Source organism: Ascaphus truei, chromosome 1 (genome assembly GCF_040206685.1).
Source record: "Ascaphus truei isolate aAscTru1 chromosome 1, aAscTru1.hap1, whole genome shotgun sequence".
NCBI classification, from domain to species: domain Eukaryota; kingdom Metazoa; phylum Chordata; class Amphibia; order Anura; family Ascaphidae; genus Ascaphus; species Ascaphus truei.
Window position 1 is genome coordinate 202700309 of NC_134483.1, and position 14941 is coordinate 202715249.

Below are 14941 nucleotides of genomic sequence, written 5' to 3' on the forward strand. Positions count from 1 at the left end.
GAGGGGTGCGCGTATCCCGGGGAGAGTTAACAAGACGTGGAAGAGGTTAAACAGGAAGGTGGGGAATTTCTTGGTTCAATGTGGGGGTTGGGTCATTCGTCACGCGCAGTTCAGTTTTAAATTGGGTGGCTGGTTTAGGGAGGATGGGGTACAGTTGTCAGATGTTGGGGTGGACATGTTTAATGATTTACAGGAAGGATTGGAAGAGGTCATAAGGGGTATGGCGGTACGGGTCTGATTTAAGGGGGTTAAACAGGCCCGTTGGTGGCGGCAGTTGGGGGGGGGGGGGGTAGGTGCTTGTCCCGCCAGAAGTGGCTCGGGGCTGGTAACCGGGGGGTTTGAAGCGAGGGGGTAGGTCACCGGGACGTACTTCCGGGTGCCCCCTTTGTGTTGCCCAGCTCTGAGCATTCTGGCGCGGACAGGTGGTACGCTATCCCCATTTGTGTTTAATAAATAAGCCGCTGCCTTTTACCTCCATAAATGTGTCCTCTCGTTATTTGTATGTTTTATGTAGAGGGGTAATAGGAGAGGGGGAGGGGATGCTCGCGCCTCCTTGGTCATATAAGTAAGGTCATAGCTAAAGGAGGCATTACTCGCATACAGTCCTTGAAATAGGTCTTTTACAGGTTCTGGAAAAGTGTAAGACCACAGTTAGTTAAATCATACCTATCATATTGTTATTTAAAGGGTTCTATCCCTCTCCTTTCTTCTCTTTTTTTTTAAACTTTAATTGAACGCCTACAGTATGTAACATCTTAAGTGTCACATATAGCATATTGTCACGCAGTCGCGATCGCTGGAAGTCAGAGGATTTTGAGGATGTCCGTGTGGTACTGCAGGGACCTCTCGCTGTGTTCATCCGATGGGCCATTAAGAATCTCACAGAAATGTTGAGGTAATGTTGAGGCATTTACTGTGAGACTGCCCCAGAATTTCCCAGAATGTGCCAGGTACAAGTGTTCTAATACTGGTGTCTGCATCTGTATGTTATATTTTCTCTATGCGTCACAAGTGTCTTTCTAATTTCTACCAGTATATTTAGCTATTCTTTTAATAAAAATAAAAACAGAACATTTAATCGAAACAGACCCATACTGTATATCCTGAAATTATACCATTAATTACTTTTAGAATTATAGTTACTACCAGGATTACTGCAATACATAGTAGTCCATAAATCAGGATGAAAAAAAATAATCTGAAAAGAAATATCCTGAAGTCTACAATGAAACAGAAGTCTTCTTGCATTCATCAAAGCTTATTTTACTTTGCGAGGATATCACCTACAGAAGCCCTAACACACAGCCCTTTGCCAAGGCTGACTTTTATGCTGTGCCATGTTTCTTGTCAAACCAGAGCGATAGCCAGAAGCTCAGTAATGTTTTCTGCATTTGGGTTTGGAAGGACTATGAGTTGAATAGGGACTCATTTGTCATATAATTTAGAGAGTAGAGATAGTCCAAAATGTTCTTCAATCCCTATTCTTTTACAGGGTTATTTACATTCAAGCAGAGTGAAAACATACTCCGTATAACCTACTGTTGCAGAATTATAATTTTAGTTGCAGTTTCAGAATAAGGCCCTAGCCTTGAAATACTGCTTTGACAAGGTATAGTGCACACCATACAAACACCAGAACACTGTTCTGTTTGCCTGACAATTCCTAAATTGAAGCTCACAAAACTCAGACATTTCTCAAAAATGTTTTGAGTGAGTTTTAGAGTTGCCAGTAATTAGTACAAGAAGAACCACTTAAAGAGGCAATCCAAGAAGCACATATTAAAACAAAAAAATGTTTTTTTTTTTTTTACATATGCAGCCTTTAATTACCTTTACTGAAAATGAATTACCTAAGCTGCCAATCGATTTGTTCTCTCGTGATCAATCAGTAAAAATCCTGTTTCCTGGGGTTCACTTAATGGTCGCTGTAACAGGGGACTTATCCCTGTTCAAAAATATGCCTCTACTCCAGCAGTGTGGTGGTTAACTGCTGGTAGACAATTAACCCAGTGGTTCCCAAAATGTGCGCTGCGGCGCCCTGGTGCGCCGTGGCTTGGCTAAAGAGGCACCGCGATCAGGGCTGCCAGCAGCGGGGAACAAGGGCCAGTACATTTTTTTTTAAAACGGCGCCGGAAGTAGGTTGGGCTAGCTTCCGGCGCGAGAGGGAGGCCCGGCGCGCTGGAGGAGCAGCACCGGGAGACAGATGTCTCCCAGCAGCACTAACACCCCACCCCCCTCCGGCTAAAACCACCACCCCCGGCAGCATCGGTGCCCCATCACCCCCTCCCTCCCCCCCCGCAGCATACCGGCCCTCCCCCAATGTGGCACAGGCCCCCGCAGCACAGACTCCCCCCCCCCCCCGTGCAGGGACCGGGCCGTTCAGCCACCCCACGCAGCCGCCGTCCCATGCAGCACTGGGCACCGTGGAAAAATCCTGATCGCCTTGGGGAGCCTTGAAAAAATCCTGATCGTCCTAGGGAGCCTTGAACCGAAAAAGTTTGGGAACCACTAAATTAACCAACACCACCTGGCTGATTACAGGTGTCAGAAAAAGCCTGCCTCTGAGACAGGAAGAGAGATTCTTCCTGAGCTCACACGTGAGCTGGGCTGACCCAGGAAGCACAAAGACAGAGAGTTCCCTAGTCCACAACTGGGCTGACCTGTGGAACAAACAGATGTTTTGAGCTGCAAGCTGACAACAAGACAAAGGGGACAAGATTCTAAACCTGGATCCTGACATTACCTTAGCACACAAGGGTGCGGACACCAGGAGAACAGAGAAGCCTTCCCCTACAGCTACAAGAGACAGATAAGACTTTTCTTATAAGACTGTTATCTATATCTATATAAAATGTATCTATGGTTTGGGCTGGTGAATCACTGGGCTAGCCAGTCACTTGAAAAAGTCCCCTAGGAGGGATGAAACGTCGTGTTTATGGGCTGAAATAAATTGTTTTTTCTTACAAAATCCGAAGTTGCCCTGGATCTCTCTTTTTTTCCTCTACATTGAATGTCCCAGACATATATCCCTGAACCAGGAGCACCGGTAGTATCATTTATTTATTTATTCATTGGTGTGCAGCTTTACATGTTACTTTGAATCACTGGGCTAACCACGCAGTTAAAGAGGGCTGAACTGCAAGTGTAAATATACTCCAAAGTGGAGCAGATTTTATTTGCAGATTTTCACATGTTTGCTGTGTTTAAAGGGACAGGCGCAATAAAGCCTTATTTTAATTTCACCTTAAAACAGTCTCCATTGCGTACCTCTGCACATGTCTTCTTACAGTCGCCTTTCAGTTTTAATTAATCCTTCAGTCAGTGTAACTCAACATTTACAATGTATCCTGAAATTACTAAGGTAACATTATCTATTGTTACAGTTTACAGCTCAAACTGCTGGGAATATTGGAAACAGATGATCACAAACAGGAAAGTGTGAGGAGCAGTCCTGCTGGTCCGGGGATTCCCCAGCTCCCTCATCTGGTCGGGCAGAAGTTGGATCCCGGTACCGAAGGGAGGGAGAGTATTGCAGGCAGTTAGGGATCCCCAGTGACGATCCACAGCAAGAGCCCGACACACTGCCCCGACCCACCGCACAGACCCACGGGCCCACTGGGGCAGCCCTGATCGCCTGATAGGGCAATCTCCCTGCTATAGAAAATCAAAGGATGATCAGTATATTAAAAATCATTAAAAATAGCATTAATCGATGCATACATTAAAAAAAAATGTAGTAAGTATTATCTGATATTACAGAACTGATTTTTTTTTTTTTTTTTTTAAACATCTGTATATGACATTGCTTGGATTGTTCCTTTGATTGGCTAAAAGTTGCTGAAACTACAAATGCCTAGGAAGCCCCTACTTACCTTTGTATACAAATAAGTAATGAAAGTAAACAGCATGTGTTCAGTGACTTGTTTGTTTTGCTATATGTTATGCAACTTGTAACATACATTGCCCTATCAGTTATCATCTCATATTATTATTTCCCGTTTCAAAGGACCAATACACTGACTGAATAAAAAGCTACATGCGTCACATCTCCAGCTGTGCGGTCTCTTGTTTGAGTTCTCGCCCCCCTTGCTTCTCCCTCTTTTTCTTCCTCCCCTCTTCAATCTCACAGAATATTTACATTTGTCTTCACTGGCATTTTCCTTTCGCTCCCTCTCTTCTGTCAGTTTCTTTCCCTCTTGTTTGGCTTTGTGTCTCCTCCATCACTGTAATTCTTTTTCCTTGCATTTATAGTTTGGATCTCTTTTTCTTTCCCCCACTTTTGTTCTATCGCTGGCATGTCGGTGTCTTCTCTACACCCTGCCTCGTCATCCTTTCTTATTGTATTATTTTTACACATCTCACCAACATTTCCAACTAAGCATGTCTTTACATAAACATAATATCACTGTGATAGATTGCATTCATTAAACGATCAGTACTTTAAAAAAACAGTGCAATTAAAGTGTTCAGTCACAATGCACACCATCTACATGATTTTGTTTAATAAACCAGTGCAATTTTTGCATGAGCATGTATAAGCTTCCTATAGATTTTGTTTTTGAATTTCTATAGATTTGCATGCGTTTGTACATGCGCTCTCTGGGCGTTACTCATCATGCACTGAAACATCACGCATGGAAACACCCACTGAAGTACTTTAAGGTGGAGATGTCAATCACTGCTGTGCTCTCTGAAGTCCCATCCCACAATACAGGCATACCCCACATTAACGTACGCAATGGGACCGGAGCATGTATGTAAAGCGAAAATGTACTTAAAGTGAAGCACTACCTTTTTCCCACTTATCGATGCATGTACTGTACTGCAATCATCATATACGTGCATAACCGATGTAAATAACGCATTTGTAACAGGCTCTATAGTCTCCCTGCTTGCGCACAGCTTCGGTACAGGTAGGGAGCCGGTATTGCTGTTCAGGACGTGCTGACAGGCGCATGCGCGAACTGCCGTTTGCCTATTGGGCATTATGTCCTTACTCGCGAGTGTACTTAAAGTGAGTGTCCTTAAAGTGGGGTATGCCTGTACCGTAGAAATGGTATATACAGTATGGTATATACTCCATAAACGACATTGCTTCTCTATGATCATTGCTGCTGTCTTTCCTCCTTGGCATTTTATTAACACACACCTGAATGCTCCAGACCAGCAAACTGCTAAAACTTCTGCTTTAATAGAGGTGGTCACACTTGCTGATGATCAAATAACCAAGGGCATTTGATTAGCAGCACCTGTCTGCTACTTAGCATCTTAAATCCTATGGAAGCAGTATGGGTGTACGGTACTTAGTTTTTCACACATGGCTTCTCCATTTTGGCTTTATTTTTGTTAAATAAATCATGACACAATATGTGATGTGTTGTTGTTCATCTGAGGTTGTATTTGCCTAATTTTTAGACCTGCTAAGGAACAGATGATTGTTATTATGTCCTGATACTGCTGCGGCCGAGTTTATTTGAGCATTTGCCCGGTCTCGGCCGCAGCAGTAACCAGGCGCGTGCCGGGATGTGCCTGGCGCGCCGAAGCCGCGGAGGAGCGCCCTCCGATCGGGGCTTTCTCTCTCCCGCTGCCGGGTCCGCCGGGTCCCCCGGAACCCCCTGCCGCCGTCCCCCACATCGCGGGACACCAGGGCTCCCTCGGGGAGCCCTGGACGCGCGTGCAGGGGGCGCAGGCACCCGATGACGCGTGACCGCGCAGGGAGTGCGGCTAGCATGCCGGGGCATCCCCAGGCTTGCGGAGCTAGCCGCACTCAAATAAAATGTGCCGCCTCTGTATGTAAAACCATAGAATTCAAAGAGGGTGTACTTTATTTTTCACACAACTGTATATAAGGTCTGGGGACACAGGGGCAGGAAGAAAATGTGCACGTAGATCAAGAGAGATGGATAGGGCATATGTAACGCGTAGCTCGCCACAAACGAAGCGCGGCCGCGGTGCTGAAGTAGGGAATTGAGTAACACCAACCCACAGCCACGCGGGCCGCCTAGAATATAGATTGGTCGTGCAAGCCAGGTCAGCCAAGTAAGGAGTACAGAGGAGAGAGTAGTAGATGGTACTTGCCGGATCAGGATAGGAGAGTAGCGTCGGGATACATAGCCAAGTTCAGGATTAGAGAGTAGCGGATCCACAGGCAAGGCAATACAAGACAGGAGAGACAGGAACCAAATGCTATTGAAATTACTATTCAAGTAAGCAAACAAGATAACGAGTTATCTTGAACTCTCTTCCCCCCCTGTAACGTTATCTGTCAGAATCACTTCCACTATCTCCCTGCTCAGCCCCGTGTTCCGGCTCTGCGTTGCGTTCTCCGTCATCATTGTCCTTATCCCAGGATCAACAGGCAAGACAAGACAGGAGAGACAGGAACCAAATGCAGCAAGGCACGGCGTCACACAAGACTATGTTCAGCAATGTGTGTCTGGAGCAAGAGGGTATATCACAGAGGCCAGGGGGCGGAGACTGGAGCGCAACTCACTCCCACGCGGTCCTGTCCTTCACTGGAGTGGGGGCGGAGACTGGGGCACGTGCACCCTTCACACGCCGGAGCAGGGGGGGCGGAGATTGAGTCCGCGGGCGGGCAGATAGGCCGCGCAAGATCCGCGCGCACGTAACGGGGCCATGGGGTTGCGCCTCCTGGGTGTCTGTCGCGGCAGGAGCTTTGAGGTGGGTCAGTCGGCATCTGGAGACGCGACGCCATGGCAACACGGCGTCAAATGTTGCTATGGGAACGTGGGGTCATGTGACGACACGTTGCTATGGGAACGTGACGTCATGACGCCCACACGCCGGGAACCACGGTAAGGAGGGAGGGGGCGCGCGGAGAGCAGGACAGGCGGCAGGGGGGCACAGGGAAAAAAAGATTGCGCTCCCCTGTTCTAGATCAGGGTTGGCCAACTTCACCTCAGTCTATGACTGAGCCACAGATTGAGCCACCTGTGCTGAAGCAAGCATATCCTTAAAAACCTGACCTGCTGGTGGCCATTGAGGACTGGAGTTGGCCACTCCTGCTCTAGATCGTATTTCCCAAATGAAATAGCTTGACATACGGATGTTAGGTGACACATTAATTTCATGGCACATTGTACTTCATTTTTAGCCGTTGTATGGCCCTTCACATGCCAGCCACGAGAAAAAAAAATGTTTTTTAAGTGTATTTTGTAGCAACTAGAAATAGGACATTTCCACAAGTCAAAATTGCTAAGGTTTTTTCAAAAGAAAATTGTACACTAGAGTGCAAATTTACAGCATACATTATCAGCTATATATAGGAGCCAATGTTTAATTTTACCACATATATCAGTAAAATGAGAACGAGTTCCCTGTGTGATTTAGTCCTGTCTGCAGTACCTCGTTTTTAAACATTTACATTTGAGAAAATAAAAATATCACTTGAGGGTATCATCTAACAAGACGTCAAGTACCGAGACAAGATATACAGTGAAATAGCTGCTGGATAATCTTACCAAGTGTGTACTGGCTCCATACTTCCAGGCCTGGCTGCTGGACACGAGGCTGCAACAACAAAACGTACAGAAATGTCAATGTCATTTGTTTAAACACCAAATGGAGACTTTTATTAACCCCGAAAAGGACCAAGAGAAACAGCGACTCTGTAATGTGGGGCAGGTGCACCCAGGGGTCAGGCTTTAAGCTTCCAATATCTGCTCTATGAGGTTGTGCACCAAACACAACGGGGTCACGGTATGGGAATAAGTGACACAAACCATGCGCTATACACATGACATTAGAATGGTAGAGAACCCACGAGTATAATCTCCGTGTCTTCAACATGACGCTCAAACCTCAAGGAGTCCCAGTAACAATATATAGGGAGGCACAAGTGATCCATCCAGAACGCTCATTTACATGTTACTACCCAGAATCCTCGCCTGCAGCTTAATCACTGTATGGGATAATGGAGTCAATGATACAGGTTTGATGTACCTGTGGCAGACATATACGCATGCATAAGGCTGCGTCCATAGAAGGGGGAGCCGCGCTCCTCCGCGCTGACGCTCAGGCTCGTCTGCGCAATCAGGAGCGATTGCATGAACTAGCAGACGAGCCAGCGTGCGCGATGGGGAGGCGGGGCACTGACGTCACTGGGCCAATAGCCTGCGAAGCGCTGACGTCAACGTCACGGCACCGTGACGCTGACGCTGCTTCGCTCTGATTGTGAGCTCGCTGTTGGCTGAAAACCTCCAAACAGGTTCTGCTGTCGGCTGAAAATCCGCACGCCTACGGACGCTCGCGGGAGCCCGCTCTCAAGACATCCTCATTGAGGATGACGGGGCTCGTCGCGGAGCGTCCGCAAAGCTCAGCGCTGACTGTCCTTCTATGGACGCAGCCTAATATGCAGGTATACATGGGTTCTCTGATGTTTTAAAGCTGTGCGGGATTCTTTATTTGTAATCCTGTGCCGGTCACAAGATAATAACTATTTATTTTACATTTGATGCCAAATTTGATGCCCTTCTATCAATTCATATGCCTCCTCTCGGAATCACCTAAGGAAACAAGTTCATGCAAAGGACCATCATAAAATGATGAACCGCAACCTTAAAATTGATTCTTTTAGCATCAGCTTGATGATAAAAAAAAAGCATTTTGCAATGCTTAATCAAATCTGTGCCAATCAGCATTTAATGGAGACAAATAGCACAAATGTTTATTGTGAACAGAACTGTAAATGTTCAATGTTTAACACTTTACAACAGGCCTGCACAACTCGTAAAGTGAGAAGAGCCGAACTGCTTCAAGGAAAAAAAAATTGGGCCGCACGGGTAAAATCATCATCATCTCTCCTCCAGCACCTCATCACCATCATCATCATCATCCTCATATCTCCCCCAGCACCCATCATCATATCTCCCCCAGCACCCTTCATCATCATCCTCATGTCACCCCCAGAACCCCTCACTATCAAACTTTGCGATACTCCCCATCTATCTCTCATACCCCCATCTCTCCCCCTCACCCACACACATAATACTCCCTCCTCCACATCAAACACACAATACCCCCCTGCACAGCACACACATCACACCCCCCCTTGCACCTCACATCGCTCTCCCCCCTTGCACCTCACATCACTCTCCCCTCTTGCACCTCACATCACTCTTCCCACTTGTACCTCAAATCACCCCCCTTGCACCTCAAATCACCCCCCTTGCACCTCAAATCACCCCCCATGCACCTCCATCACCCTCCCCCCTGCACCTCCCATAACTCATCACCCTCTCCCCCCTGCACCTCCCATCACCCTCCCCCCCTGCACCTCACATCACCCTCTCCCCCCCTGCACCTCACATCACCCATTACCCTCTCCCCCCCTGCACCTCACATCACCCACAGGGCCGCCAACAGAAATCATGGGCCCGGGACAAATGAAAAGAGCAGGGCCCCCCTCCCCCAAACCCATAGCGCCCCCCCCAAACCCATAGCGCACCTACCACGAAAAAATATCTTTTAGCGCGCAACTTTTACTTAACCGTTTTCTTATTGTGATACAGAAAAAAACATTACAATGCAACCTGTTTATTTTTTATATTTTCAACAAAAGACATGTGACTGCCTGCCTGGGTGGGTGAGTGAGTTGGGTGAGTGAATGACAGTAACTGGGTGGGAGACGGCGGCTGGGTGGGAGACGGAGGCTGGGTGGGAGACGGCAACAGCGAGCGACCTGGTGACAGCGAGCGACTGGGTCATAGGGTGACTGGGTGATAGGGTGACAGGTTGACTGTGACTGGGTGACAGTTACTGGGTGACAATGTGACAGTGACAGGGTGACAGTGAGTGGGTGGGTGGGTGACAGTGACTTACCTTGACCGGGTGGGTGCAGCTTGCTGCCAGACGCTTTCCCCTCCTGCCCCCGATATCCCTGCGGCAGCTGCCCGGGATGGGAGGTGGGCTTGGGGGCTCGGGCTCGGGGGGGGCACGGGAGGTGAGCTCGTTGGGGGGGCCACACAGGAGGTGAGCTCGGGGGGACGTGGGAAGCAGGCCGCAGGAGGAGCTGGCTGCTACTTCCCCCTCCGTCCCACGTTGGGAGCAGGGGGGGTGAGGGAGCGGGGGGTGAGGGAGCGGGGGGGGGAGGGAGCAGGGGAGGGAGCATGGGGGGGAGGGGGTGCAGGGCGGGGGTGCAGGAGGGAAGGGGGAGCGGGCCCTGCGCATGCGCGCCGGGGCAGCGGGGAATCGCCGCCATTTTTTTACATTTATTTAATTAACTGGCGCCCGGCCTCGGTCATCGCGGGCCGCACAGAGAGGCCAGGCGGGCCGCAGGCCGTATGTTGTGCAGGCCTGCTTTACAATATACCATTGACAATGAAAGGTTAAACATTGTACTGTTATATTTATTGCTGGATTTATTATTACTAACCTGGTCCCACATCGTAATTTATTCCCAGAAAATCTATGGCTCTTGAGGACTGCAAATTACTTCCACCTGAGCTCACGAGTGATCTGGAACTGGCTGTGGAAGCCAGGCAGGTATCTCCTGATTTCACACAAAGCGAATAGTTGTGGTTTTCTTAACCTGTTATATTGCTGCGTTCACTTTTACAACCAGTTGTTTTCTCAGCTTTGCAACGGAAGACTTCAATAAATGATGCCCTCCCTGTATTTTGATGCGCCCTAACCCTTTCGCTGCCAAGATCTCATATCTGCTCCGATTGTATTATCGTCTCCTCCAGTATTCATATACAATTGTACCCAGACGCACAGCCATATCATGCAAAACAATTACAGAGGCGGATATCAAGTGTAACAAGATGCATATTGTGCATTATTTTCACAGTATGGAAAGATTAACACTATTAAAAATTAATGCAGAGTGTATTTGTCTAACATGAATGAAAATGAATGCAGCTGTCAATGGTTTCAAAAACTTGAAAACGTAACAAAAAAGTACCAAAGTGCTCCTTACATAATAAATAGAGCCTATAAAGAGGCATCGAGTATGTTTTATAAGCATACTAGCTGATATACCCGGCGTTGCCCGGGATTTAATTTTCCCGCTCCCCCCTCGCTTTCCGCTCCGCCCCCTTCACAGCTACATCCCCCCCATGTTCACATGTCCGATTTCCCCCCCCCCCCCCCCCCCCTTTTACAGCTCCATTTCCCCCCCCACCCATCCACAGCTGTGATTTCCCCCCCTTCACATCCCCAATTCCCCCCCTCCCCCGCCTTCATAGCTCGGCAGCGGCGTGTAACAGAGGGGGGCGGCCGGGATCCCCCCCCTTGACAGATAGCCGGCGGCTCCCTGGGTGGGCGGGAGGGAGGGTTGTAATGTAATGTAATGTAATGTAATGTAATGTAATGTCATCTCATCTCATCTCATCTCATCCCATCCCCCCCCCTTCAGAGCTCGGCAGCAGTGGCTCCCTGGGTGGGCGGGAGGGTTGTGATTCCCCCTTTTTAGCGCACAACTTTAACGTAACTGTTTTCTTATTGTCATACAGAATAAAAAGATTACAATGCAACATGTTTATTTTTATATTTTCCACAAAAGACAGATGACTGAGTGGGTGACAGTGACTTGACGGTGGGTGACTGAGTGAGTGGGTGACTCAGTGACTGAGTTGGTGACTGAGTGACTGACTGAGTGGGCGAGTGACTGAGTGGGTGACTGAGTGACTGAGTGGGCAAGTGACTGAATGACTGAGTGGGTGGGTGACTGTGATGGTGCCGTGCGGGTCCTGTCTGTGAGTAATAACCTACCTGAGGGCGTTTCCTCTGACTTCTCTCCCAATGGAGGCCACGCCCCGCAAGTCTGTGTTGGTTGACACTAATCTGACAGTGGAGTTGGCTCCTGACCCCATGCTGGCTCCTGACCCCATACTGACACTCGTGTCTATACAGCGGGTGTCTATACAGCGGGTGTGCGCGGCTTCCCGGCCCTGCCGTCCCTGCTCTGGTTAAACTGACTCCCCCATTCTTCAGCTATTGTTCGGGCCCTTCCCGTTGCCTAGCAACCGCGGGCCCCTGGGCCCTGTAGGACGTACGCGGCGTGACGTCACAAGGTTTCGTCGGAGGCCGGCGGCTGTCTCTGGAGTGGACGGGATGGGCGGTGGGACATCACGTGACTTGTAGCCCCCGAAGAAAGACAATGGCAGGATTGGGATGATAGTGACATTGGCCTAGGTGGTAGACGAACAGTTACTTTCTCCCCACCCCAAAATATGGCGCCCCACAACATGAGCATGTTAAGTCATAAGTGACGTAGGACAGTGTTTATTCAGCAAACACCATGATTCACCCACACACTGGTCACAAAGAAGGTCCGTGGTCGCAGTTAATGGCCGCAATGGACAGCTCACCCATTGCACTGTTCTGCAGATAGCGGGGTCTGTTTACTGAAGTCTCCAGTGGCAGTAAAACCAGGGCAAAGTCTGCAGAAGGATTGCACCAGACTTATCTCAGGAAAAAACTCCCTTTGCTTTCAATGGGATTGCTTTTCTGAGATGGATAATGGCTCTTTTTGTGCCTTGGTTTTGCCCTACTTTTGCAGCAGGGAAACATTAGTTAATAGTATATAAACCCCACTGTCTTATTTAAAAGAACTGATTGTTCCCACACAAATGTAGTTATTACAAACGGTGATGGCTAATATCTGTACCCCATTTCAAAATATACATTGTAGGGTTTACTATGCATGTGCTAATGAAACACTTTTGGGCCTGGTCAAGCATATGCAATATGTATGTCAACTGTCTTTTATTTCTAATACAGGTAGTCCTCGTTATCCAACGTTTCACTTTACAACGAATGTCATATCCAACGCTTTACAATGCCTCCCTACGGGCTGTTTTTCGATGCCTAAATACGTTATCCAACGCTCACCGCCACTGATTAACATGGGACCCACTTTACAACGGTTTCACTATCCAACGCTACTTCCAGAACGGATTCTGTTGGATAACCGAGTACTGCCTGTACACTGTATGTAACATTAAACAAGTACATCAAGGTTTAGTAGAACACACAACACCACGTTTTATCTTCAGTTTTCTCAAAGCATAAAGAGTTGCTGAATAATGGTTTTTTTTAGATATTTTTTCCTTTCGAGTATACAACAGTTTTCACCTTTTCTTTAGACCACCATCTTAAATGCATAGGGAAAAATATCTTAAACAGCAAAAAAAATAATCAAGGCTGAAGAATTGAATTACAGATATATTTAGTTAAACTAATCTGGAGGAATGTGTGCAGTCTGCTGTTGATTTTGTGTGTATGTAAATTAGTACATATATCTATCTATCTATATATATATATATATTTGAAAACATTGTATGTCCCTGTGTCTAGGGGCAATCACATTGGACATTTGGCCCGTCACTCCGCCTCAGGCCAATGAGATGGCTCCCTTGGCCCGCCCACCCCCACACACATCTCATTGGCCGGTGTGGTCTAACACACACGCAACCACATGATGGGCACCAGCCTCCGCCACCTCCCGCCCAGGTAAGTAACTAAACCGCCGCCTCACACCCCTGCGCCTCCAGCCTCCCCTCCCAGCTCACACCCCTGACGCCGGGGCCTCAAACCCCTGCGCCTCCAGCCTCTCTTCCCGCCTTGCCTCCAAGCTCACACCCCTGCCGCAGGGCCGCTGCCTCACACCCCGGTGCCTCCCGCCGCCTAACACCCCGGTGCCTCCCGCCGCCTCACACCCCGGCGCCTCCCGCCTCAACCAGCCGGGATCAAGCAGGGGAGCGGACGGCTGGGACCAAGCGGCGGAACGGACGGCCGGGAGGGGGAGCGGGCAGCCCACACCCCTCACCCGAACTACACCAATTGCAAACACGCTGCCTCCCGCCTCAGATCAACGGGGGAGCGCACGCCGCGTGCACACGCCTCCGTCTGCTGAACATCCCCAGCAGACGGAAGGTTAAGGGGGGTTGGGTGAACGAACGACAGGCCAAGACAGCGGGGGAACAGCCGGACGGGGGAGCAAGCGGCCGCAGGATACATTAATTGTCACTTACACCCCTTCACCTCCCTCCCCCCCACCCCTTCACCTCCCCCCCACCCCTTCACCTCCCTCCACCCCTTCATTACAACCCTCCTGCCCACCCAGGGAGCCGCCGGCTATCTGTCAAGGGGGGGGGGGAATCCCGGCCGCCTCCTTCAGTGACCCTCCACCGAGCTGTGAAGGGGGGGAAATCACAGCTGTGGATGGGGGGCGGGGAAATGGAGCTGTGAAGGGGGGGGGGAATCGTACATGTGAACATGGGGGGGACACAGCTGTGAAGGGGGCGGAGCGGAAAGCGAGGGAGCGGGAAAATTAAATCCCGGGCAACGCCGGGTATATCGGCTAGTATATATATATATACAGTGTTCGACAATTGTATACATTTACTCGCCCGGGGCGGGTGGATTTAACCCCCGGGCGAGTAACTATTGGCCCAAGCAGCACACGTGTTTTTTTTTAAATTCCCCCGTTCGCGCTGAAATTTCCCTGCTCGCGCTGAAAAAAAAAAAAAAAAAAACTCCCCCTACCTGACCGCTGATTGGCGCGCGCTCCCAGGCTTTGTGGGCGCGCGGCCAGGCTCTATATGAGCCCGCCCCCAACGAGCGGCCATTCTGCCTGGAGCTCTGTTGGAGGGTAAGTACTCTCCATGCTGCGGCCCCTCTGCTCCTTTCCTGCGATCCCCCTGGTCCCCACATGGCTCCCTACTCCCCACCGCGGAAGCTCTCCTGTCCCCTGCTCCTGTCCCATTCCCCTCCTCCTGTCCCCTGCTCCTGTCCCCTGTCCCCTCCTCCTGCTCCCTTCCCCTCTTCCTGCTCCTGTCCCCTTCCCCTCCTCCTGTCCCCTTCCCCTCGATCCACCGATCGATGTCCGGGGCGGGAGGTCCCCGCTGCTGCAGCCCGGTTGGCTTGCGGGGGGGGGGCTCGGCCCTCACCACGTGCCTCCCATGCGTCCCTTACC

At 49.5% G+C, this 14941-nt stretch overlaps 1 protein-coding gene across 6 annotated transcripts in view; it reads right to left on the minus strand.

The window, feature by feature from the left end:
• Positions 1-12000, minus strand: part of LOC142495174 (uncharacterized) — a 329787-nt gene extending 317787 nt beyond the window's left edge. For all 6 annotated transcript variants that reach the window (XM_075600322.1, XM_075600301.1, XM_075600306.1 and 3 more), the window contains exons 1-2: positions 11734-12000; positions 7482-7530 (exon numbers count right to left, since the gene is read on the minus strand). In XM_075600322.1, coding sequence (XP_075456437.1) covers positions 7482-7530; positions 11734-11852 — 168 coding nt within the window. In that variant the 5' untranslated portion in view covers positions 11853-12000. The remainder of the gene's footprint in view (positions 1-7481; positions 7531-11733) is intronic.
• Positions 12001-14941: the final 2941 nt, after the last annotated feature.